Source organism: Abramis brama, assembly GCF_963993115.1.
Source record: "Abramis brama genome assembly, chromosome: 12".
Classification (NCBI taxonomy): Eukaryota; Metazoa; Chordata; class Actinopteri; order Cypriniformes; family Leuciscidae; genus Abramis; species Abramis brama.
The window spans coordinates 9224797-9251961 of NC_139974.1; the positions used below are offsets into that span (position 1 = coordinate 9224797).

The window sequence follows — 27165 nt, forward strand, 5'->3', positions numbered from 1 at the left end:
TTTGGAACGACATGAGGTTGACTAAATGACTTTTATTTTTGTGTTAACTATCCGTTTAATAGTGTCAGCATACAGGTTTGAGGCGTTTTAGGATTCATGCTAACCATTAGGAACAAGCGGGAACAAGGTGATATGCCATTAAACATTATACACCTTTCTTCAACCACTAGATGGAAGCATATACATGTTCCAGGACAGCCAGGAAACTTATAATTGCAAAGCTAAGCCTTTAAATCTTATCTTGCTCATGAAAATGACCACTGCAATGTTATCAAGCTAATTTATTGTTGTTTTTCCCCCAGTAGAAGTAAAAAAAATATCAATTATTAATGAATTATTAATTAAGAATTACCAGGCAGTACATAACATTATTATTATTATTTTTTATAAAAAAAAAAAACATTTTATATTCTTGCAAACTTTTTTAGTACATTTCAATCTAAAAGAGCGGTTTGGATTAAAAATAAGGCCCAGCAAGTTGTTGCTGAAAATGTAATTTACATCTTATCCTTCATATACAACTCTTAGCAGATGACATTCTGTTGTGTTTGATTGTGCTATCCTGAACACAACACTTGAAATACAAAAACGACAACTGGTTACTCCAGGATACTACATTGGTTGTACCCTGGTTGTTTTGCAAAAAAATGAAAGACTGAGTTTATTTAGGCCTCAAGAATGAGAGGAGGTGATATCTATGGAATTTATAAACACTCATTTTACTGATAGTCTTCATATCAGAGCCGTTCCATCTGAAGGATAGATCGAGGTTTAAAAAAATACAACCATTACCGTCATTATGACGATGTTTCAGTCTGTTCTTATTATAGGAAGATGAGGAGGCACCAAACTGTTCTCAAGATACTGGCACCCAAAACCCACTAAAACAACTGAAAAGTGTCAGAACTTAAACTGAAAAAATTGCCTATTAGTTCACCCAAAAATGATCCCATAATTTACTCAAGCCATCCTAGGTGTATATGACTTTCTTCTTTCAGCCAAACCCAATCTGAGTTATATTAAAAAATATCCTGGCTCTTCCAAGCTTTATCATAGGAGTGATTAGAGCCTGAGGCTTTGAAGCTCCAAAAAGCGCATGCGCATTACATACATAAAAGTAATCAAAATGGCTCCAGGGGTTAATTATGTAAGAAAAATATCCATATTCATATTGAGTTCGGGCAGAAGAGTGACCTCTGACCCGACATATGGAAAAATTCAAGTGGCTGCCGTACGCGTGAGCTTAGGTGAGCTCTCGCGGTTTAAATAAATATGGCTGGGCAACAAACTCAAGCTCCGACATTTCTCTTTAAAAATTCACATTTTAGACTTCTAATTCGTGACCGGTGTTTTGTTTTGTTCTTTAGGTATGAGCAAAAATAAGTGTATTTATATACCTTATGAAGCACCACTAAAATTAAAAAGTCAACAGGTGCAGGAGGCCATTGCAGCCTGCAGGGGGTGCTGTAGCCTCTTTGGGTTTAAAAACAGACTAACAAATACATAATAGCACACTTTACCATTACAGTGTAAAGCTTCTGAATGACGATAAAGCCACTTAGCATATGAGACTAGCTTAGCTTTTGTGCTCCATTAATACATATCATGAATAGTTACAGAAACACCATACATTTTATCCATCTGACAAGAACAAACCTCAACAGTGAAATAAGTGAGAGCTAAGTGCATACCCTTTATCCTTAATGGAAAGCTTCAAACTATAATGGACACTACCACAATCTATAACCACACTCGCTCTGAAAATAAATCAAGCTGTCTCATTCTAATGGAGGCTAACATTAGTCCCTCATAAAACATTGATTTAACCTCTCAACCATGGCCAAACAAATCGAAAGGCGTGTGGCAGTGTAGTCTTTTGTATCTCGACTTATTAAATGTCAGACCGTACTTACCAATATGAGATTTTCCTGGCGCTCATTTTCCACACTTTTGATCACACAGTGATCTGCATCTATGGAAACCATTTTACTGGCTTAGATGGTCTGATTGGTGTGACCTAAAATATAAAACTGTGCCAAACCAAACTGTTTGCTTCTCACAAATAAACCACAGTGTGCCTGCAGAGCTGTGTGAATGGCAGTGATGTTGACAGAGGCGTGTGAGAAACGGCATTGTGGGTAGAGCGGCTGCCAGTGGAGGAAGTTATTTTGCTCATCAGATTGATATACACAAGCCACCAAACAAAATGTGAGTTTAAAAGCCCACTGAAGTGCCTTGAAACGTGCAGCGCTATTCAATGTGTTGACGTAAAAAAAAAAAAAAAAAAATAGCCAATAGCGTTTAGTTATATCACAGCTCGGCTAGAGCTGTTGAGCTCAGTAAAGCCGCAGTTTTCTTCTAATCTCTAACAGTACCTCTTCCATATCGCTTTAAACTATAGCATTCTGTGCAGAATTCAAAAGGATCCGTTATGTTTTCTGGTCTGCGTCGACTCGCTCATATGATCCATTCTGTGCTTATTGTGTCTCTGGACTGGAGCAGACTGTGTGCACTGCGACGGTTTGTGTGACACTAACATAAAACCAGACTTCATTCGCCAAATTTAAACTGTCTGAATCGTTCCCTATCCCCTATGTAGTGCACTATGTGCCATTCACCATGTAGAAAATAGTAAACGAGTGAACAAGTGACAGATTTTAGCCGCAGCTTCAACGTCTATTTATAATGTAGGGGACGGGACGCTGTGGATTCTAGAGAGCATTTGATTGGACAGAACATCTGATGAGAAACGAAAGTGCAGAGTGATCAAAATCAAAATCATTGATGCTTATTGGTGGAAGTGAGAGACTAAGTTTTGAAAAAAAATATTTTTTTTTTATTTCACAGGGATTTAATTTTTTTTTAGAATCACGTCACCATTTTAACAAATTTGTGTTTTTGTAGTTTACACAGAGACGGTAACGGTCTCGTTTTCGAAAACTTGCACTTTGGCGTTGTCTTGTAAATGAACAGCCAAAACGCAATGTTTTTAGTTGAAAACGGTGTCATGTAAACGGCTCCTAATTTGGTCACTGCTTCCTCTCTCTGTAGTTCCAGTATTCATGCACCACCATCTCAAGGGTTTACAGAGAAAATGAGCAGAAGTTCTGTGGGCGAAAACTAGTAACTCAGATAACCGAGGTCTGCAGAAGCGCTTCTCTGAATGTCACATCGAACCTTGAAGCAATACAGCAGCAGAAGACACACCAGGTGCCACTCCTGTCAGCTAAGAACAGGAAACTGAGGCTACAAATCACACAGGCTAAAGTGTGAAGAAGATTGGAAAAACGTCGCCTGATCTGGTGAGTCTCGATTTCTGCTGCGACATTCAGATAGTAGGGTCAGAATTTTGACGTAAACAACATGAAAGCATGGAAAGAATTAAGGCAGTTCTGAAGGCAAAGATGGTCCAAGCCAGTCCTAGCAAGGTGTACCTAATAAAGTGGCCGGTGAGTGTATAACTCCTCTGCATTGGCTCAACATTGATTAAATCTATTTTTGTGGCTGACAAATGCATAAACATCACTTCATGACCTACTCCCCAACATCTCCTTCTTTCAGTATTATTCATCTTATAAATGGGTCATATGACTGCAGTGGAGTTCAGTTTCAGCTGAAAAATGACTGGTGTCAGTTTTCTGCAATGCACTTTGGAGACTTACAGTACAAAATAACACATACCAGTTAAAATACAGCAAAGACAAAACACAAGTGTGCTGTCATTAGGGTGTGAGTCACGGCTGCAGCTACTACAGGTACCATTGCGCAATGATCTTGAGAACCGTTGACGGCATTTACCTTTCAAATGACTGGATTAAACCTGCCATTTACATGACTGTGCAGTCGCTATCTATTATGATCATGATTACTCATAAACTCATTACTTTCATAAACAGTATTTATTTATTTCGAAATTTTATTGAATATTCCTTCACATTGCAGTGTGTGTTATCAGACGCTATCTACTGGAATTATGACACAAATCAAAATCATCTACTGACCACATGATCAAGAGACTTTCATAATTCATTCCACACAATGCTTTCCAAAGAAAAGCATACATTTCTTCAGTACCTTCTTGCATAGCCAAATTAGCTTCCACTGAAAGAGAGCACTTAAAGTACATCAAGCAAGGAAGGAACTCATCATTCAGATTACCGGAAACTCCAGTATGCACATGTCAAACATGATGTGCTCATTGCAACAACATGTAATTGTTTGAGTAAACGGGATACATATCCACAAAGAAGCCCCACCTCTCTGCTGTAGGGTATCTCATTTTGATTTTTGCAAGTGTAAAAGAGCTGCTTGCGCTCTACTGTTGCATTCCTCAGTAATTACACACTGCATGTCCCGTCATGCTGCCGCCTGTACAACACACCAATCATCTTATGGAAAAGATGCTCTATTCACATTAAGCTTTTAGGCTGCATCTACTATTACAGCTTCAGGTCTGAGATCAGAGTGAGATTTATTAAATTAGTCTTAAAAGCAGAAAATGGTCACATCCACAAATACTCAAACTAATGCATATATACACCTCAAACGGCAACCTAAAAAACAAGAACTTATTTGCATAAAGGATGCCAAATTGTTGAGATTGTTGAAATTGTTGAAACAAGCGCATTTTCATGTTAAATACTCGCTGATCAATATCAACCTTTACAGACACAAAGTTTATTATTATTACTACATAATACATGTAGAATACATACAGCATTAAATATGACCTACATTTTTCTTGAGTGGTTTATATACACTCACTGGCCACTTTATTAGGTATACCTGTTCAACTGAATAACTCAAATATCTAATCAGCCAATCACATGACTGCAATTCAATGCATTTAGGCATGTAGACATGGTCAAGACAAGACGATCTGCTGAAGTTCAAACTGAGTGTCAAAATGGGGAAGAAAGGTGATTTAAGTGGCTTTGGACATGGCGTGGTTATTAATGCCAGAAACTGCTTCAGAAACTGCTGCTCTACTGGTATTTTCACACACAACAATCTCTAGGGTTTATAGAGAATGGTCCGAAAGAGAAAATATCCAGTGAGCAACAGTTTTGTGGATGAAAATGCCTTGTTGATGCCAGCGGTCAGAGGAGAATGGCCAGACTGGTTTGAGCTGATAGAAAGGCAACAGTATCTCAAATAACCACTAGTTAAACCGAGGTCTGCAGAAGAGCTTCTCTGAATGCACAACACGTCGAACCTTGAAGCAGACGGGCTTCAGCAACAGAAGACACACCGGGTGCCACTCCTGCCAACTAAGAACTGGAAACTGCACAATAAGATTGGATTGGAAAAACATTGCCTGGTCTCATGAATCTTAATTTCTGCTGAAAAATTCAGATGGTAGGGTCAGAATTTGGTGTAAACAACATGAAAGCATGGATCCATCCTGCCTTGTTTCAATGGTTCAGCAGGCTGGTGGTGGTGTAATGGTGTGGAGGATTTTTGGGCCCCTTAGTATTGAGCATCATTTAAACGCCACAGCCTATAAGCATTGTTGCTGAATGCTGAACATGTCCATCCAAGACCACAGTGTATCATCTTCTGATGGCTACTTCCAGCAGGATAACGCACCATGCCACAAAGTTCAAATAATCTCAAGCTGGTTTCTTGAACATGACAATGAGTTCACTATACTCAAATGGCCTCCACAGTCACCAGATCTCAATCCAATAGAGCAGCTTTGGGATGTGGTGGTACGGAAGATTCGCATTTCCAGCACCTTCTTGAACCTATGCCATGAAGAATTAAGGCAGTTCTGAAGGCAAAAGGGGGTCCAACCCAGTACTAGCCAGGTGTATCCAATAAAGTGGCCTGTGTGTCTGTGTATATACTGTATATACTTTTTTTGTACAGTATGTATTACACAAAGTTGTGATTCTTAGGATTAAATATGACCTACATTATCCTTGAGTGGTTTTTGTGAGATTCATTCCAATAGCTGTCTGCAGTGTGGTTGGGGTTTCTATCACATAAAGGGATAAAGGGAGGTGGTTTCAATTGATAACAATGCCAGCTGGTTTTTGATAGGTAAACTTGAGATTCTTGGGATGAATGTTGGTTCGGCAAATCAACTGCGCTTAAGTAAGCGGGTGATAGTCGCTCTTTAAAAATCAATGTTGTTTTTAGAGCTTTCAGTATCATGGTGAGTGTCCTCACTTTAGTTCCAACACAGTATAACTGTTTGAATAGTGGCTTCAGAGCACTACAACACAAGAGGCACATAATCACTAGGCTTACAGATATTTTGTGAGAGATGATTATTTGGGTTAATCCATCAAGCTTAAACTCTTGGATGTTTCTGAGGGATGTACATTGTGTATGCCATTCAAAGCATTCTCCAAAAAACCCAAAACCCCCCACTATATTAAGAGAATACACCATGTTTATTCTGATGCAAAATGTGAAAGCTGTGAAAAAAAAAAAAACATTTTCTTGATTTTAAAATAAAATAGTAGTGGTTCCAGAAGACTTTTGCTTTTTGTTGTATTGTTTTCTTTTGCATAATTTAACTTGCCATCTGCTCTGGATAAGTCAACAGAGGACAGCAAATCCTAAAACCGAATACCCCAAATAAGATACTGTTTGTACTCATGTGAGTACAGTAATGACTGCTATAGAAAAGTATGTTTTTGTGGTTTCATCAGTTGACTTTGACTTGATTTTCAAGAAAAACTACTCCCTTTTTTGCTAGTAATCAGACTATTAATAAAGCTTCTTACAATAAGTTTATGGAATAAAGGATACTTAATTTCCAGTAAAACTGCTGTTCTACACAATCCAGAGATCTTTAGGAGCATTACAACATAAATGTGACTAACATAAAAATTGAGTCAGCTTCCTTTCAGCAGTAAATTGACTGTTGTTCAGTCATGATATCCTTATGTAGGCGAAACTGGAATGGCCATTGGCTCTCTCACAAAAGGGTTTTTAAAAGAGCAGTTATGGATTTATTAGTAAAATAAGGTCTGTTTTTAATATTAAAAGCAAGCTGCTATTAAGTTGTTAAATAAGAACTACACCTACCATAAGGTTTACATGCTTAACGAATTAGACAACCATTGCAGTCCTTTACCGCAATGATTTTTAAGCACACAGCTTTAAATAAAAATTGCATTTGAGGATTCAGTGTAATTTATGATGTTGAACGAAATGAGAAAGTTCCCAAGTAATTTCAACCACAGACCTTATTTTAGTCATAAATCTAAAGTCCCCAATCTACAAAACCATTAGACATTCCTGAGGGAATTCGAGGATGTAAAATACTAGTTCTCTTCCAGATTTTACAACTACAAACTGAACAGCATCGCGTAGTGGCCGTTACACCTCGGGTGTGCTATATTTTTCAATAATTCAATGGCCCGGAATCAATCATTCCGCTAATACTACGGTTACCACACCTCAAAACATTGTTCAGATGATGTATTTCAAGATGTGTCAGGTTTCTGTCCTTAAAACGATCGATACCTGAGTCTGTCTCTCAGTAGTGTTCGGCACTAGCGTGTCTACTAATAGCGAAACTGTACGATTATCTGCTCCAAGAACAGCGCCATTTTTATCCTATTTTATCCTATCCTATTTATATTTACTATATTTATTTGCTTGGTCAGTGTCGTTGTGGGTTTTGGTTCTTTTGCAGTTGTAGACCTTTGAAATAACTGAACTCATTTGGCGAAGTGATATGGAACTGTAATGCGGTCAAGACTGCCTGGATCTACTTTAGCCGTGCGTTTCCCCGCAAATAATTGCACACCTTAGAATGTTCATAAACCAGTCAGATTCAAGCATTATACTTTCTCTCATCCCAGCTGTAAGTAAACCATTCGTAAGTAAACATTGCTGTATATTTGAACATCTCAACCAACCCAACATAACCACCAATAGTGTGTGTCTAGAGGCGGGGCTAACTGATTTTAAAATCAAACATGCACACAACCAAACGTGGAAATTTCAACACTGGTGTGCTGCTGATTTTTAAGTCCTGTCCAACCTGCTTACTGAAAGACTGTTGTAAAAGTGAACATGCGTGTCTCTCTGTTTCTGAGGAACTATATCACTCCTCCATGCTCTCGTCTATAACACTGCGGAATGAGACAGGATGTTAATGCATGTTCAAACAAATTGTCCAGCCGTATAAGGAGTGCATGCAATACTCGTACAAAACCGCCTAAGGTTTTAAAATATGTTGTCCCCTTAGTTAAGTGAAAAAACCTGAAATTAACTTATATAGGTTATTCTGACAATTATAACTAATTATAATTTATGTGTATTACACATTTTCTCTAGATTATCATACTTTTGAAAGTCAGTCCATGAAAGTCAGTGGGGTTTAACTTTATACCAATATTGGACCCCACTGATGTTCAAAATATCTGTTTTGTGTTCCACAAGTCAGGAAAGACATGAGGTTTAGTAAATGACAACAGATTTCTACATTTTGAGGTCAGCCCTCTTTTCAACATTTTCAATCAATAAATTCTAACAGTTCAAAACATCTGTCATATAGCCTACATTATTAAGAAAATTTTACTAATTCTACATTATAAAGTGCTTAAATTAATAAATTGGCTAAATCAGAATTAAACAAACAATGTGGATATGTACTAAGAAAACTAACCTTTGGCATTCACCAAAGGTAATGACAGCCTTTGGGGCTTGCTCAAGCAAGTTGGCGAATGTTTCGACAGCGGAATTCAAAAAACACTCAACAACACTGTCATGCACCTCCTCCTTTCTGTTTCACAAACATGCATGTGAAGGAACCACTATAGGTAAATTACTGGTTAGTACATTCACACAGAACACTGTAGACAAACAGGTTTGTAACTTATTGGTAGAAAATCTCCTCCCGTGAAAGCTTGACTCGGACGGCAGAGAGACTGATACCACAAAGACACAATGAGAGCGTGTCAGGGAGGGGAGGTATTGTAAAAAGCTGAGGACAAGAGAGGGGCAAGAAGATAAAAACCTGAAAGACTTCATTCTGAAGCCTCAGGCTGTTTACTGAATCAATAGCGGGGATGTGAAAATATGGTGACCACACAAACACACGCAGACCATGCACATGAACCAAAACCCTAATGTGTAGGCATGTCCTGATTTTGCTGAGTTAGTCACATTCCAACATATTTTATTGAAACTGGAACAACATTCCTGTCTGAAAATGTAGTCCTAACCATATCCCTAAAATCAAAGGGAAATTAAGGGTGAATAACACTGATAGAAGCACCTAACCCTGGTTGTAAGCCAAAACTTGACATAAATGTAAACTTGTCCCTACAATCTGATTGGTTTATTGTAATGTTCTTTCAAGATCAACAAAGATGTTGATCCAAGAGCATGTTGAAATCAGGTTCTGCCTGTACGATCAGGCCTGGGACAGTCCCCCGTGGGCATACAGGACCTAAGTGAGACCCTCTCGTCATTCCTGGTTGTCACCTTCCTGACAATACCATGGAATGAGATTTGTGATTTAATTATATTGGATCAGTAAATGCCTCTAAACTCATTCATGGACATGCAGATACACTTCAAGTGCAGACAACACCCTTGACATTTTTTCACCATGGTAAACATGGTAGATTACACCAAATACCATCACAAATCACTACTGCAAATAAAAAAAAATGCTGGTGTATAATTTACTTTGAAACAATTTTCACTTAAAAAGTGCTAGTAAATTTCACAAATAATTACAAAGAAATGGCATTGAATTTAACTTTTTTTTACCCTTTGGGGATGATACTTTTATGGCAAAGGCAACATATCTATGGTCTTTTGGCTTAAACTATTGTTACCATGGTAATTCTTTTCACTAGTCAGAATGAAAAAGAAGTATATTCATGCAATATACTGTACAAACATACACTGTCACACTGGATTATATAGCTCAGGAGATGACAAATTGCGCTTCATGACCAGTGAGAAACCAGTCATGCATACTTAGGTTACACCACACATTCAATATATCAGTCAGGGAGAGCTGGAGAAACACCAAAAGCCTCCACTGTACGCCAGGCGTGGCACTCGAAATTCAGAATGGCCCATCGTGACAGTGACTAAACACACATTTGTTTCCTTTTTTGACATTTACATTTATTGAATGGGTGCACACATTCAAGTCGAGTCTCTCACAGGAGGTATTAAGTACACCCAGCAGCTCTTAGCTTTAAGGATCTTTCTGTTGACTTAAGGCCAATGAACCAGCTCAACTGGTCACATATGAAAGGAGACCTGTGCAATTCAACACAGTTCCTTCACACCTGCCCAAGAATAGTGATATTAACTTCCATAACTGTCTTCAATAGAAAAAAAAGAACTGCTCAAAACATAGACACTGTTAACCCTGTGGAAGTAAAATTGGATGTACGCATTTAAAATCAACAGTCTTTTTCTTCTATTAAAATGGACCACATACACATATACATATACAAAATATACAGTGAAAAAAGTTGCTGCTTTAAATGAAGTACAATCAACTTGGATGTTTAAGTCATTTAAAAAATGAGTTGAATCTCGTATAACTTGAAATTGCTTAACTTATTTTGATTAAAGCAATGTAAAAACATTACTAATCATATAATTTTTTACAGTGTAGATGACTCGCCCTTTACTACACAGATTTTTGTCCAATCATATGCTCTCAAGAATGTCCCTCGCCAAATCTGGAACTGACAATTCATGATTTCCAGTCATTTTATTTTTAATTTTCAATTTCTGTTTTTCTACAGATGAGATCTTTACCTTTTTTTCTAAGAGCACAAGAAAACGTGCACATATATGTACACAAAACACTTAACACGTTCAAGGAATCATTTATTTCTGGAGGCCTCAAAGAAATCTTACGAAAATGGGTGTAGAAAACAGATCAAATTTAATTACAATAAGTTTTACAATAATTATTTTGCTTATTATTCAGTGAATGACATGAAAAGTGGGGCAGTTCAAACATTCTTTTTTTAAACACATATATAACAGTTACATAAAAGCAAAACATTTGAAAATAAATTATATTCAAAGCAACGTTAAAAATACAAAACATGACCGAACTGGTCTTTTTGAGAGAATATAAACACCCTGTACACAAAACCTGAGAGCATGTTGATTGGAATCGCACCACTGCATGTGCATATACTGTATTTTAATATATCCAGTGCGTCACCTCAAAAAACAAAACAAAAAAACAAAAAAACAGTTCACTACAGGGCCCAATTTGGTAACTTCAAATAACTTTAAAGCACTGAACAAAAAAGGTTGTGCACAACAACAAGAATTGACATTATCCAATTTAATTTTAAATTCTATCTAGCCTATATGAAAACATTTCTTTTACATCTGTTACAAACTACACAAGGATAAGACGTTTCCATCAAAACTGTCACATGAGTCAAGGATGTCTGTCTCCACTCTGTGACAGTACAAAAACCCTTAATTCAGTGTATCTGTGGTCAGACTCATATGATTACGGGTCTCTGCATGCAAACAGCCCAAACCACAAAAACATACGCAGGCTGCCGGAGATAAAACTGTCTACAGGTTTGCAAGGAGTTATAAAGCTCAGAATTTTATGATATTTGTGTTTTAATGCTAAAATGGAGTATAAATATATGTAATAAATGTGTGTTAGTGTATTTTTGCTGTCGACTTGCACATACATATACGTTAAGATTGTTTTGGCTGGCACTCACATACATATAGGGTTGGAAAAAGAATCTGAAAAGTACATACTGTATTTTAAAAACTTATCAGCTTAGCTTATGAATGTTCATTTAGTGACATTGTACACCTAGTAGTCTTTGCTGAAGTGGGCTCTAAACATTCTGGCCAATATTTATTTCAAAAATATATTGTAGTCAATGTGGCTTAATGAAATACTGTATATTTTTCGAACTGAAAATATATTCCGTGTAAATGCAAAAATATATCACAAAATGTATTTCAAGGGTCAAAAAAATATATTTCCTATATATATATATATAGGACAATATAAATATATTTAGACTGACAATATACAAACAATGGCTCAAAATAAGAGTTAAAATTAACTAATAAAAATTATATTTATTAGCCTTTTATTTAGTTTAGCCATTTTTTGTATATTTTGAAATACATTTTAAAATATATTTGAATATATCTGGGCGCAGATGCTTTTTTGCATGTTTCTGTGGCCGTAACTCTTAAAATAAAGCAAAGGGATGAACTTAGAAATTTCTATAAATGAATGGGACATAAATCTCTATCTAGAGAGATCTGATCAGAATCAAAAAGATCACTACAAGATCATCAAGATCAGAAGCTTTGGTCGAAGAACAACACAGTTAAAAATGAAACATTAAAAGGATTAGGATCAGATATCTGTTGATAAGAAGAAAAAGATTTCTCACATACCGGAACTCAATAAGCAACTTAAACGTATTAACACAAATACTTTTCAGTTTTAAACTTCAGATGTTCCTGTCAACGCAAGGTGACTTTTAAAACGGGCCTGTTTTAGAACACGAATCCAATGGAATCCTGATTACAGCAGGACGATTCTTTGTGGGGACGCCCAAGGAGAGAGTAGCAATTTCGCTGCAAAACTGTGGTATGTCGTTGTCCGTAGAAATGCAGTTTTTTTCTTCCCGCTCCCCAGCTCAAGCATGTGGGAGCTTGCCTTACTTTTAAAATAAAATGTGTATGGCTCACTAAGAGACACAAAAAAAGATGAGGGTTTAAAAAAGTGTAGCAAAAGGTGTTAAGAAGCTTAAAGCATGTATCTGATCTCCAAGGCATGCTTTGCCACGAATGACCTTCCATCCAAAACTCAACGGTGCCTTTGGCTTCAAGTTAAACTGGCCCCACATATCTTCATTCCCTTGGGACTTCCGAGCATGTTGAACAGGTCTTAAAATCTCAAAGTTTCAGTGCCTTGTGGGTGCATTGAGATCTCAAACACGTGACTGTCTCGTCACCCCTCAGTGTATTTCAGGGTGGATTTCGTTACCCAAAACAGAGCTCTTTCAAAATGACCTCTGAGACGTCAAGCCAGGACGACCGACCTGTCGGTTAAGGGTCAGATGAAGGAATGAGAGGGTGATGGAGGCTGTATCATGTTTCTTGAGGAACAAAAGAAGCTGTCCACTTCAGCCAAGGGAAGGAAGAGATGCAGATAAAGGTAAACAGTCTCGCTGTTTAACCCCCGTCCTCTATCGTGTCCTTAAGACTGCGGTACGTTTGCACAGGGTAAAAGGATATATAAAAAAAACAATGGACATTTAAAAACATGTTGAGCTCCTGAAAAGGCCAAACCTGCAGGTCTACGTCAGTTGTGAGGGCAGTTTTTCCAGTTGCCTTGATAGAGAGCTTTTGCAGATAAAAAAGATTGATAAATGGCTGAAGGGTTGGTCTTGAAGTCTGGGGAAGAGATGTACATGATTTCTGGTTATCAGCGTAATGAGAGTGCAAACAAATGCTGACAGACTGAGAATACATTCAGCACACCGATGGCAAAGCTTCACCCATTCGAACGCTTAATATTCACCATTTCTCATTAAAATAACATGACGCTGAGAGTAAAACAGGCTCCGATTGCAGAAAGCTACCCACACCCATCAAACAGACATGAAAACTAGTTTTCTTGCAACAGCCACTCCTTTGTTAGTTCTTCAGATTGAAGCATATCCCTCTTTTCTTTTCAAGAAAAAGTCAAGCATATCTTTGCGAAAGTGTACAGAGTGAAGCAAGACACTTAATCAACGTATGCTGCCAAAACGACACTGATATGTGATAAGGAAGCACTTTGAAAGTCAGCCCGGACGTATCTCGTGTCAATAGCCTGAAGTCAATGCAAAGAGCCGGCATGGAAAACAACAAAAAATTATTGCTAAGTAAATAATGTTAGCCTGCTGTACCGAAAACAAAAAATGCTATGCACCACTAGAGGAAGACTTACCGGGTCACCTTAATGCCAGGTCTTGCTTTAATATGGAGATGGAACACTAAAACAAAAAGGGGAAAAAAAATTAATCATTGATAGAAGGAAATAATTACATCACAAGATGAGGAAAGAATGGGGTGTAGTCAGAATCGGTAAACATGGGAACAATGACTCTGCATAACTAAAATTAATCCTCATCAGTGACTGAAGACTTTACTCACTACTGAGCACATAACATTTTGATATGCCAAGAAGCATAAAGACATATCACAGTCTGGAGCACACACCTAGATAGTGCTGTCTAGGTAGGCGGCTTACAGCCAATGTTATTCGCTTACATAGGTGGTTGCACAAGCATTAAAGATATGTTAGTTACAAACAAATTACACATTATGTTCTTCTCTGGTGATGCAATTACATAGAGAACCATATATTTCTATTCCAGTAACAAAAAAATATCTGAACAATTCACGCTATGACAAATAGGTCAAACGCTCACAGCGTTTGAGAGACTTCATTGAAATGCACGTCAGAGCAAAAAAAGCAGACGGTTGTGCAAGGCTGAAACTGCTGCAGAAATATTCACGAGGGTAAGAAGTGAGACAGAGACAGACATGTGTGGACATGACTAACATTCCAACTATATTCCTAAATTATCTCCTTTTAATTCTCTTTCTGATTCTTTCATCGAGCTACAAGAGAGATTCGGATTAAACCATATACTGGATAAATGTAGGTGATCATTTCATTTCATGCCATTTCATCATCAATTTTATTCACCTGACCAGAAAAAAAAACATTAATAGAGATTGACAGAGAGTGAAAGGAAAACTAATTGTGAGAAAAGAAAGAGATGTTCTTTACAAATGTGTCTTATTGAACTGTATCTGTTATTGTCAAAAACATGCAAACCACACAATATAACCTATTAATGAAAATATCTAATAAAGACTAAACATTTCTAGGTGGTCTAAGAGGGAATGAACTAAGGTTGAACGTTATCTATGACAGACATCAGAAAACAAATGAAGCAGAGTCAGGCTTCACTCCCTCCCAGGATGCATTAGTCACAGGTGGAACATTTATGGTACAACTTTTAGTTTCAGATCTGATCCGTTTTGCAAGTAAGACTCATAAATGTGATCATTGATGTGACACACCTATACCTGGGAAGTTTTGCATAAAGTGTGTGTGTGTTTGTTTGCATTTCTGTGAGTGTGTAGACAGTGTGTGCTAGTTTCTTGTCAAATAAACATATCTCTGTTAGACTTATCAGTTGCATTTGCATATGGTATCCCTCAAAGCTTTGTTTTGCATTTCCAGTATTTCTTGTCCTTTTCATGTGTTCTCAAAATCCATTTAGGTAGGAACATGTAGGTGGCCTTCTATGAAATTATTAACCTTGAACCTTTTTTTTACTTCATTTAGCTATCAGATTTTTGTCTAAACAAGACAGATTTTTCTGTCTAGTATCATCTATCTTATTAAATCAATGTCAAATGTTTTTCAAACTAAATTAAAAAAACTCTGTCCTCTAGTTTATTTATCTCTCTTCATGAGGTAGAATTCCATGTTGTTGTCTGCATTCAGTGTCAGGCGTAGAAAGATTACAGGCTTACAGATTACAGAAGAGAAGAGAAGAGAAGAGAAGAGAAGAGAAGAGAAGAGAAGAGAAGAGAAGAGAAGAGAAGAGAAGAGAAGAGAAGAGAAGAGAAGAGAAGAGAAGAGAAGAGAAGAGAAGAGAAGAGAAGAGAAGAGAAGAGAAGTTATTGAACGCAATAGATTGTTCAAAATGATCAAAACTTTCAGATATGGAATATAGTGTGCGAGTCATACAAGTCGACTACTTTTTGTTCCTCTTTGGGTTTGGAACGGGTTTCGGAATGAGTAAAAAAAATGCATTTTAATTTAAATTATTTTAAATTTTAACGTGAACTATTCCTTTAACAACATACACTACCATTCAAAAGTTTTGGTTCTGTAAGATAAGATTTTTTGTAAGTGTAAAGACATTCAAATGTTACAAAAGACTTCCATTTAAAAAAATGTTGCAAAATACATATTTAAAAATATTTTAAATTGTAATAATACTTCACAATATTCCTGTTTTTAATGTATTTTGATCAAATAAATGTAGTCTTGGTGAGCATAAGATAATTACCGTTAAAATAAATCTTGTCAACCCCAAACTTTTGAATGGGCGTGTATAAACTTAAAAGGTTTAACTGACATGTGTGTCATTACATTATCAAATACAAGTGCTAAACTAAGTTTTCAGTTTCATACCATGGACAAGACTGAACAATATTGCCACATTTTAGTGATGTCTCACCACCACAGTAACATCACTCTATAAATGACTGAAGTTACAAAAGAACGATTAACCAGTGGTTCCTGAATAAACAGAAAAATGACTTCATTTTGTGTTAAAGTGCCCCTTCGGTAAATCACAGTGAATGGAAAGAAATCGGGAAGTGACAGAGCGCATCATATCCTCTCTGACAGTCATGTCTTACAACACACTTGTGTTGTCTGAAGGTCTAATGATTGACATAGACATGTCATGTTTCATGTTACTAAAACCACCCCCATTTCCTGTGAGGTCAAGTGGTGAAGTTATCTGCATTGTGCAATCAAGAACTGTCATTACCTAATGATTAAATTTACACATCTGAGGATACAGAAAAATTAGCTGATAAATGTTGATTCCAATACAAAATAATTTTTCAAAGCTATATTTATATATTATATACTAATAAAATTAGATTATTTGATTTATTTGCTCTGTGGTTTCATGCTAGAGTATGGCATTGTTAGCTTAGCAACATGCTAACTCCAAACTCTGGCCCAGATTATGTGCATTGTAAACTTATTACTCATTACATGTGACTTTTGTAGTATATTTTTGGACTATCATGTTAAAGGGATAGTTCACCCAAAAATGAAAATTCTGTCGTAATTTACTCAAGTTGGTCCAAACCCGTATGAGTTTCTTTCTTCTGCTGAACATAAAAGAAGATATTTTGAAGAATTTCAGTAACCAGTTTATGTACCCCATTGACTTCATCGTTTTTTATGTTCATTTTTATGTCCAGCAACTGTTTGATTACCCATGTTCTTCAAAACATCTTCTTTTGTGTTCAGCAGAAGAAATAAACTTGAGGATGAGTAAATGATGACAGAATTTTCATTTTTGGGTGAACTATCTCTTTAATTCACAAATGCTGTAGAGAAAGCTTAACTTGCATTGAACCCAGAACATTACTTTAAAAGATGGCCAGATCACACCCATATATCCAAAAGACAAAAACAATTGCTTTAAACCTTTGCAGCTATCAAACACATTATCCATGCATGTTTTGGATACTCAGTTTCCTGAATGTGACGAGAGGTGAGAGGAATGAATTTTAGACTCACTCTGTGCCTGATTTTCTCTTGCACTTTATAATGCAACCGATGATGATCACAGCCAAAATCACAGCAATTACAATTCCAGCAATGGCTCCTCCAGATAGGCCCTCGTCTACCGTACCGACCTCTGCAAAACATAATGAGGTGTTTAGCTCAATAAAAATATATATATCGGTATAAAGAGAGAGAGAGAGAGAGAGAGAGAGAGAGAGAGAGAGAGAGAGACTACAATTTTACTCAATATTTACTACAAATAAAACAGTTCATAGATTTGGCACTGAAATAATAATAAATTAATATAACTGTGTAAATAATTCTGTTAATCTGGCACATTATAAGTTATAAAATGGACAAATATCAGCCAAATAATCAGCCTGACTGGTATATGAGTCTAATTCTAGATATTAAAGGGATAGTTCACCCAAAAATGAAAATTCTATCATCATTTACTCACCCTCAAGTTGTTCCAAACCGGTAGGAGTTTCTTTGTTCTGCTGAACACAAAGGAAGATATTTGGAAGAAAGTTTGTAATCAACAGATCTCGGTCCCCATTGACTTCCATAGTAGGAAAAAATATATACTATGGTAGTCAATGGGGACCGAGATCTGTTTGGTTACAAACATTCTTCCAAATATCTTCCTTTGTGTTCAGCAGAACAAAGAAACTCCTACCGGTTTGGAACAACTTGAGGGTGAGTAAATGATGATAGAATTTTCATTTTTGGGTGAACTATCCCTTTAAGTTACACTCAAAAGTGGCAGGCAAACTTAGTGGCCTATGCCAGCAAAATTGCAAAAGACTGGATAAATATTACTTATATAATATTATACAATATATATCATGTTATATGTAACAATACACAATATGATTAAATTATTATAATATAATATAAACTAATGTGCAATATGAATATTAATTTATTTAATTCATCATCATGCTAGTGTATGAGTATACAAGTAGTCAGTATTGCATTGTAAATTACAACTCAAAATTAGCATTAATTGGCATAATGGCCTATTTGTGAGGTGAAAACGGGAATAAATACTTGAATGAAAAATGCTGAGGCTCGTTTACCTGTCACTGCGAGTTTGTGTGTCGTTTTTTTCATCATTCTCGTGATTGGGTTGAATGCCTCGCAGGTGTACGTGCCACTGTCCGCAGCTCTGGCCTTTTCAATAACATAGATTGCCCGACTGAAGTTCAGCACTGTATCGTTGAGTTTCCATGTGTATATACTGGGGGGGACAGACTCCGCAAAACAGGAAATCTCTGTAGACTCTTCAAACTTCACCGCACTCTTTGCTTTAACCTTCACATCCTCTGGACCGTCTGAGAGATATCAGAGAGATTGGCTCAGTTAGGGAGGTCACATTTACATTAGAGTAAAGCAAACAAACTGTCGATAACAATACATTACAAGCAGAAAGGAAAACACCACCATTTGCAAACAAGATAGGCTTATGTTTAGACATGACAACAACAGAGAAGTGATACACAAATCACCGTGTCCTAAGTAGACATGACACGTGTCTCGAAAGTGAAATATTGAACATGCTTGATTTTCCACAATGGATATAACAGGTGGTTTCTTTTTATCAATGAGATGAAGTATTGGAAAAAGAATATAAAAAAATGATTGAATATAATATTAATTAAATCATGGCCCAGTTTCATAGACAAGGCTTAAATTAAGCAAGGATTAGGCCTTAGTTCAATTCGGACATTTAAGTAACTTTTATAAACATTACTAGTGTGCATCTTGAGACAAAAAAATGGCTCTGACATATTTTAAGATGCAGTTTAGTCTGGGACTAGGCTAAAGCTTTATATTACTATAAAATGTAAAACATTTGGTAATTTTGACCCTTTTTGGTTCACGCATTCTTGGGTTTAAAAATAAAGCTTTCAAAAGGGGCTTTTCACAGCGATGCCACAGAAGAACCATTGGTGATTCCCCAAAGAACCTTAGAGTGATCAGTTATTTTCTTAGTGTGAAGAATATTTTAGAATCTAAAGAACCTTTTGGGCTTTGAAAAGGTTCCATGGATGTTAAAGGTTCATCTCGGAACCATCGATACAAATAATCTTTATTTTAAAGAGTTGTATGTTGATTGCTGCACTCAATTTATGTAAGAATATATTTACTGACCACATAGACAGTATTTCAATGAAACTTTCCTCTCTTGAACACTTACAGTTGATCACCATCTTATAGCTGGCTTCATCTTTGTTCACTTTGTTCTTCAAATGGCACTTGTACTCGCCCATGTCCTCTTTAACAACTTGAACAATCGTCAGAGATTTCTTGTCGGCTGAAAGGATGACACGGTCACCGGGAGTCAGAGGTTTGCTGTCCTTCAGCCATTCCACGGTTTCAGCCTTCCCGACGGCTGCCGAGCAGGTGAGGTTGACTGTGCTGTTGCCAGCGATGAGAAGTGATGTGGAGCTGGAGATATTTGTTCCAGATAAGGCCTCTACAAGAACACAGCAAAAGTGAAGACAAATCATAAGCAATGCTTTCAGAATATAGACCCTAATGACAGGCATAATGTCAATTATAAAGTGAGAACAACGTTGAAAAAGTTTAAGGTTGGTAAGATTTCTTTATGTTCTGAAATAAGTCTCTTATGCTCACCAAGACTGCATTAATTTGAATAAAAATGCATCAAAAACAGTAATATTGTGAAAAATATTTGTAATATAAAATATTTATTTTAATGCATTTTAAAATGTAATTTATTCCTGTGATGCAAAGCTGAATTTTCAGCATCATTACTGATCCTTCAGAAATCATTTTAATATGCAGATTTGGAACACAATAACAACAGTATAATTTTTATGTCATTTTTCTGTGTATATCTTTTTTTCAGAATTTGATGAATAGTTAGTTCCAAAAAAAGACTATTTATTTGAAATATTTTGTAACTTTTGATCAATTTAATGCAACCTTCCTGAATAAAAGTATCAATTTCTAAAAAAATTAAAAATTACCCTAAACTTTTAAACGGTAGTGTAAATGGTACAAATCAATCTGATTTGTGATTGGTCTTTTTAAATTTCAGTCAGACAGTAGTTTTCTGTCTAAGTGGGCGATTCTTGGCTAGAAAAAAGCAGTAAAGTGGACCAGATATTATGTCAATAGTCACTCTAACCACATAAGATAATCTCTCATAGCAACTTCATTCACCACAGCACTTTTCAACCATCTTGTGCTATTCTCTTGTTTGTACAGACATCATTACTGTGGAATGCACCAGTCTGAATCAGACTCGTTGCATTCACCAAATACCTGGCACACTATCGTTCAGCACTGTTTGTTTTCCTCCTCATGCCTGTGTTTTTAGTTTCGGGTAAGACGCATGTAACAGCTGCAAATGAACTCTCTAAATTCATCTCGAGCAAACTTTGAGAAAAGCATTTGAAACCCGAGAGAATTCTTTGCATTAGACCATCTCATTAAAGCTGTTTGAGCTTTTTTGCATGAACCGTTCAGAATTTAAATTTTATACAAAATGAATGACAAAAATACATTACGGTTACACCTTTAAGACGAACCTCCAAGCAGAAGTCGTTATTCTGCCACTGAAACCTTAGCCAAGTGGTGCTTACCCCAAAACGTATGTGACGTCAGACAGTTTGTATTCTGCTTTCTTTAGCGTGCTGGTTTCACACACATGGAAACACCTCAGGGGAGGACATGTAAGCCGTGAACAATCAATCTGCCCTCAGTCAAAGAAAGCAGAGCATGCCTGAAACTTCTACCCACTAACATGAACCGAGACTCAGAGTAAAGCAGAGGAACAGGTTCATCTTTTAAAAGCACTTGTAAGTCAGGAAGCCATTTTGAATAAAGACAGACCGACAGACATACAGCAGTTGCTATGTGAAATTAAAGGGATAGCGACTGCTCTCTTCCATGCAATTACAATTAATGGGGACAAAAGATTTCAAGCTTTACGAATGAACTGTTTTCATATGAACTGTGCATTATATTCAAAGTCTTCTGAAGCCATATGATAGAAGACTGATATTTAAATATCATTCACCGATTTAGTGAATGAAACATTCAAATTGGTTTTATGAACCAGATCAAGTGATTAATTGAAAAGGTCTATTGAACACACTAAGGAGAGCTAGGGGAGATAACAGCTTAAATTTATATCTGTTTCTCCCTTAAAGCTATCATATGATTTCAGAAAACTTGGAATATAGTCTTATGGACTACTTTTATACCCTTTCTGAAGTTTGAAAGCCTCAGTTCCCACTCATTGTAACTTCATTGGAAAAATTTCAACCAGCAGCAATTCACCTATTTGTGCTCGGCGGAAGAAATGTAGTCATCCGAATTTGGAATAACATGAGGGCGAGTAAATTATGTCAGTTCCGAGTAAACTGATCCTCCAACGTTTAACACAGAAATCAAGACTCTTTCAGTTTTGTTTCCATTGTCCTTCTAGGCAAAGATATTTGTTCCTTTTCTCTGGGAGCTAAAAAAATTTTTTAAACCCTTATCGCTCTTCTTGGCAACGAAGTCACCATAGCAAAGCATGTCTATCTCTGTGCTGCTCCACTGCTAATCAAAAGATTTCAACGGATGTTTTTACTTTTCAGTGGTGTATTTTTACGAGTGTACGGATACGTATGTATTTGAATATATTAAAACTTCTGTAATAGTAGCACTAGAAATACAACATACACTTGATGGAACTTTGGTTTGTATTCGAAGCATCGATGACTTACCCAGCACAGTCACCAAAGCAACCGGTGAGACAACGTTGCGGTTGGTCTTCACGTTGTTGGCCACACAGCTATAGTTGCCACTGTGTTTTTCCTCTAAATTGCTGATGGTGAAGCTGGCCATCTGAGGCAGCTCTGCCCCGTTAAACATCCACTTGAGCTGAGCGGGAGGGTCAGAATCGGCAGAGCATGTGAGTGTTAAGTTAGAGCCTTTCTTAAGGAATGGTTCAGTTGGAGTCTGCGTCATGACGATTTTCTCAGGGCCATCTAGACACACAAGGACAAAGGGAGATGAAAAGAAGGTTGAGTAAAGGTTTGTTAAAGTGCTTGCAACTTAAGGCAGCTATGCTTTTATGATGCTTTTTGATACACTTAAGATTAAAGTCTTAAAATCTCCCATTCCATTTTTTGGGGGGAAATTCTAGTTTTTGACATAAAAGGCTCAACATGAAATAACCAAGAATTATGTTTTCACTAGAAGAAAAACATCAAACGGTGTTCCATTGTGCAATGTGCAAAAGGAGGATGTATTTTGAGCATCAGGATGTGGATATAGTTCAACTTTAGGCCAATGCATTCTATTTCAAATAAAAAAATAATTTAAGGTTACACTTTATTTTAAGGTGTCATTGTTACGGTGTAATTATATATTTAAGTACTGAGTAATAATAATTAACAACATGTATTTGCTATAGGGTTAGGGTAGGATTAGGATTTGATTGAAGGTTAATTGCATGTAATTATGCATAATTTACTCTTATTACTATGGTAAGTACATGTAAAATATGTAACAAGGAGACTGTAAAATAAAGTGTTACCTAAGTGTTACGCTGCAGTGCATTTACTTTCATGACCAAACCATGCACTCGCAAAGGCTTTAAAAAAGTTTTGATCTGTTTGGAATGTAAATGCACACACAAACACTATTTTAAGACGTTTACCGTCTTCCTGCTGTTCACAGGCTCATTCATTCACAACTATATTTGATCTGATCTCAGCCTGCACTTTTTCCAACACCTGCACCAGAACCTGTCTAAACTAGAAAGTATCTTCAGATCTCTGCGGTCATGTGTGCTTTCTAGTGCACACCATCTGCAGAGACAAAGACTGCAGGCAGTAAAAACAAAAGACAATCTAAACTTATCGTCAGTAGATCCAGTACGGCTGTTAATTTTGCTACTTAACTGAGAGTAATTGTGTGCAGAGATGCGTGGCATACACAGTTCCGCCAAAACACACAAAAAAACATTATTTAAAAGAATGTTTTACGGATTTTTAAACTTTCTGAACAATAACATGAAAAAAGAAAAAAGAAACTTCTGAACTTATACAATAGCAGAGTCATAACCGGGTCTTTACCGCATTAATGGGTTTTAAAATACATCATATCGGTTTGCAACAACATGAGGGTGAGTAAATAATGACATTTTTGGGTGAACTGTTCCTTTAAGGCAAACAGTGCTTGTGTATTTATGTGTCAGACTATGCATGTGTGGGTGTGATCAGGTACGTACAGCTCACAGTGAGATTGAAGGAAGTGCTGTTCCCTGACTCCAGTGCATTCTCTGCTTTGCAGATGATGGGTCCTCTTAGATCTGTACGGCGAACGTCGGTAATAGTTAGCTCATTGCCGGTTGGGTTCAGCTTCATACGCGTGTCATCCAACACCAAAGCGCCCGAACCATTTAACCACTTGTAAGTAAAGGAGCCTTTGGCAGAGCAGGTCAGAACCACGGTGCTGTTGAACTCTACAGCTTCAAGGAGATTGGACGAAATCTTGACGTCAGTTACAGGCTCTGGAGAGAGGAGAAGAGGAGGGAACCATGGATTGAGTCCATTTAGAAACATCTTTTGCTCTTGCTTAGAGTTTACCAAGTAATGAAACCTTAAAAAACCTGGGGTTAAGTGTCTTGCTCAAGGCATATAGTAACAGGCCCTGACTTGCTTCTTGGGAGAGCCAACCAACAACTTTTAGACAACCAACCCTGAGATTTGACAACATACATTTTACATCTAAATCTTGATTTCCAGTCACTGGATGAATGTGTTTAAAGTTAGTCATATTACAATCAAAAATTTAAATTAAGTCACAAAATGACTCATCATCACTATCCACAAGGGTTGATTCAATCATATCATTCATCGTTCTATAAAACCCAATGTTACCCCATATTATCCACCCTATGAATCACTGATTGTTTGTGAGATTAACTGTTTTTTTTTGTGTGTTATTCAGTGCAACGTTGTTGGCATGAGTTTTTAAGAACTGCTAAAGTATTCAGTAATGCTTTTAAAATACTTGTGCAGGACCTACCTTCAACCATTCATCCTTCTATTAAGACCGTCAACCACTAGTCTTCACCACCCCAGTTTTTTAAATGTTTCTTTAAATACCTGAAGATTGCAGTTGATATTCACTACTTACCAAGAATCTCAAGAAGAATCTGTCCTGTCAGTGACGTTCCCTCAGAAGTGACTATAGTGAGAGTATATTCCCCTCCATCCTCCTTCACCAGCGATCCGAGCTGAACCTCGCATGTTGTCGCATTATAGCTGATTCTGCTGGCGTATTTCGCTTCAATTCTTTTGGTGTCCTTTGATGGTATGTGTGCCAACACTGGTGTACTGACTTTACCATTGTTGAAATTCCATGTTACGGTTAGAAAATCTATTGTTGAGGTGATTGTTGTTTTGAAGGTTACGTTTTTACCTGGTTCAAAGTGGTAAGGAGAAATCTAGTTTAATACTTCTGTGCTACATTTTTAGACATGTATCTAAGCATTTTATTCATGGTTTCATACCAAAATATAGCAAATATTTAGAGTTAAAGACAATTAAATTAAAAGATGATGGTGCAACCATCTATTGAAAGTACAAAAAAAACAGTCCTTGCACCTTGAATACCAGAACTTAAATACACAACATGTTTACTTGTTACATGACAACAAAATGGCTTAGTTGTGCCACACTGACTTTGATTTGGCAGACATTTTTAAATATTAATAACGTTTTTTTAAAGAAACAATACAACAATACAAATGGCAAACTTCTGATAACATTTAAGCTCTCAAGACAGTTACACTAGATGTTTCATTTTAAGGCCAACATTTTAATAAATTCGAAAACGAAAACATAGACATTAATTATAGAACAGGCATGGGCGATATAATATCACAGTAGATCCACTCACTCACTCACACACACACACACACACACACACACTGACTCACCTACAACGCCTTTCGTTTTGTCGGTCAGAAGAAGCGGACTGTCTTGGGAACAGCATCCTCCTACAAGAGGAACGATTTTTAAGTCAGGACACAGGCGAAATAAAGGGTTAACCTACACATTATGTCCCGGCGTAGGATACAGCTTTAAAGTAAGACTTAACATGAGATGTATTACATCCACAGTTTTAGTTTTTCAAATACAAAAAATAAAAATAACACGTTTGTTTTTATTTATTTTTAACTTACCGAGAGCTGCCAAAATGAGCAAAGGAACCCTTAAGTTATAGAAATCCATATGGAAAGATGTGAGTCCCAGGAGCGACAGAGAGGAATGTGAGACGATATGACTTCTCCGTAAGAAAGAACTTGAGAAAATTCACGCGGACACACCCAACCAGTTTATCCGAAACCCGCCCCGTTCTCAACCTGTACTTTCTTCTGATGTCACACCTACGACTGGCAGAAACTGTAGGTGATCAGATTCATAGTCATTTGTTTGGCACTGACTATGTGTTGTGTATCCCAGAGGAAAATTTACTACATACCTACTGCAACATTACCCTCATTTCATGGTCATTTTTATTTCTTAGATACTATAACAACACGCAGCGTGTTGCCTATGTGCATATAAAATAGCCTACATAATAATGAATAAAATAATGAATGTAAACCAAATGTTTGTGTAAATAGCCTAATTATGGCTCTTACTTCTCCAATAAAAAGGCACGTTTCGGCTGTTATAGCCTACTAAAATTGAAGTTGTGAAAAAAAGAAAAGAAAAAAGAATTAGCCTATCAAATGTGGGAATGAGGATGTACTGTTCTGGCTTCTAATGACACCTAGCGTCAAAATGAGACATTTCATGCTACGTACTGCGTAGGCCACTGGCAAGCAAAGGAACTGCATCCAATAATAGAGTTAGTAATTGGCAATACCGTATTTGACCGTAACATCATTAATGGAGTTCAACAAAGAGACTGGTTTCTGTAGATCTCTTAGATCAGTGTATTTATATTCTCTCTTACGTTACGGCTAAAGCATCATGAGAAAAAGTGCAGTTTACTTTGAACATGCTCTCCAAGATATTAATAAATGTATTACTTAGCGACTTAAAAGGATAGTTCACCCAAAATTGAAAACTTTTTAGGCCTCACCCTCAAGTTGTTCCACACCTGTATGAATTTCTTCCCTCTGCTGAACACAAAATACATTTTGAAGAATGTAAGGCAAAACTTTAGTTTAGGGTCTAACCTAAAGTTGCTTATTAGCATGAATATTACAAGGATACTGGTTGTTTATTAGTACTTATAAAACACATTAATGCCTTATTCTGCATGACCATATATTCTACATCCCTAATCCAATAGCCTACCTAAACGTAATAAACAGTCAATAGGAGATTATTGAGGCAAAATTTGTAGTTAATAGTGAGAATTGGACCCTAATCTAAAGTGTGACCGAATGTCAGTAACCAAAGCGTTGATGGGCCCTATGACATCCATCTGGGAAAAACATGGAAGTCAATGGGGCCCATCAACTGTTTGGTTACCAACATCCTTCAAAATATCTTCTTTTGTGTTCAACAGAAGAAAGAAATTCATACAGGTTTGGAACAACTTGAGGGTGAGAAAATGATGACAGAATTTTCATTACTGGGTAAACTAACATTTTAAACAAAAATGTTCATTTCTCAGTCTTTGTGTTGGAACATTTGAGGGTTCATCAGTGAATTCTGTGTCCAGCTGCCATATGCTGTGGTTCTTCCTCATCCTTCCTGCAGTCAAAGGACACGGCAATACTTCTGCAGAACACCTTACAGAGACAGATTCCTGTGAAATACACGACCGTCTATAAA

General features: G+C 36.8%; 1 protein-coding gene across 1 annotated transcript; it reads right to left on the minus strand.

The window, feature by feature from the left end:
• Window positions 1–10866: 10866 nt before the first annotated feature.
• On the minus strand, window positions 10867–25693 carry LOC311093511 (cell adhesion molecule CEACAM5). The gene is made up of 10 exons (XM_084130975.1): window positions 25557–25693; window positions 25311–25370; window positions 24506–24790; window positions 23595–23876; window positions 22084–22347; window positions 19539–19817; window positions 18418–18672; window positions 17348–17468; window positions 13946–13991; window positions 10867–13407 (listed from the first exon to the last, which is right to left on the minus strand). The coding sequence occupies exons 1-9, from the start codon at window positions 25603–25605 to the stop codon at window positions 13973–13975; spliced, it is 1614 nt and encodes a 537-aa protein (XP_083987101.1). The 5' UTR covers window positions 25606–25693; the 3' UTR covers window positions 10867–13407; window positions 13946–13972.
• Window positions 25694–27165: the final 1472 nt, after the last annotated feature.

Coding starts and splice junctions, on each gene's coding strand:
- LOC311093511 (XM_084130975.1), bottom strand. CDS start 25,605: ATGGATTTCTATAACTTAAGGGTTCCTTTGCTCATTTTGGCAGCTCTC. Junction 25,371..25,556: donor GCTCATTTTGGCAGCTCTCG/GTAAGTTAAAAA, acceptor TTCCTCTTGTAG/GAGGATGCTGTTCCCAAGAC. Junction 22,348..23,594: donor CTTCAATCTCACTGTGAGCT/GTACGTACCTGA, acceptor TTGTGTGTCTAG/ATGGCCCTGAGAAAATCGTC.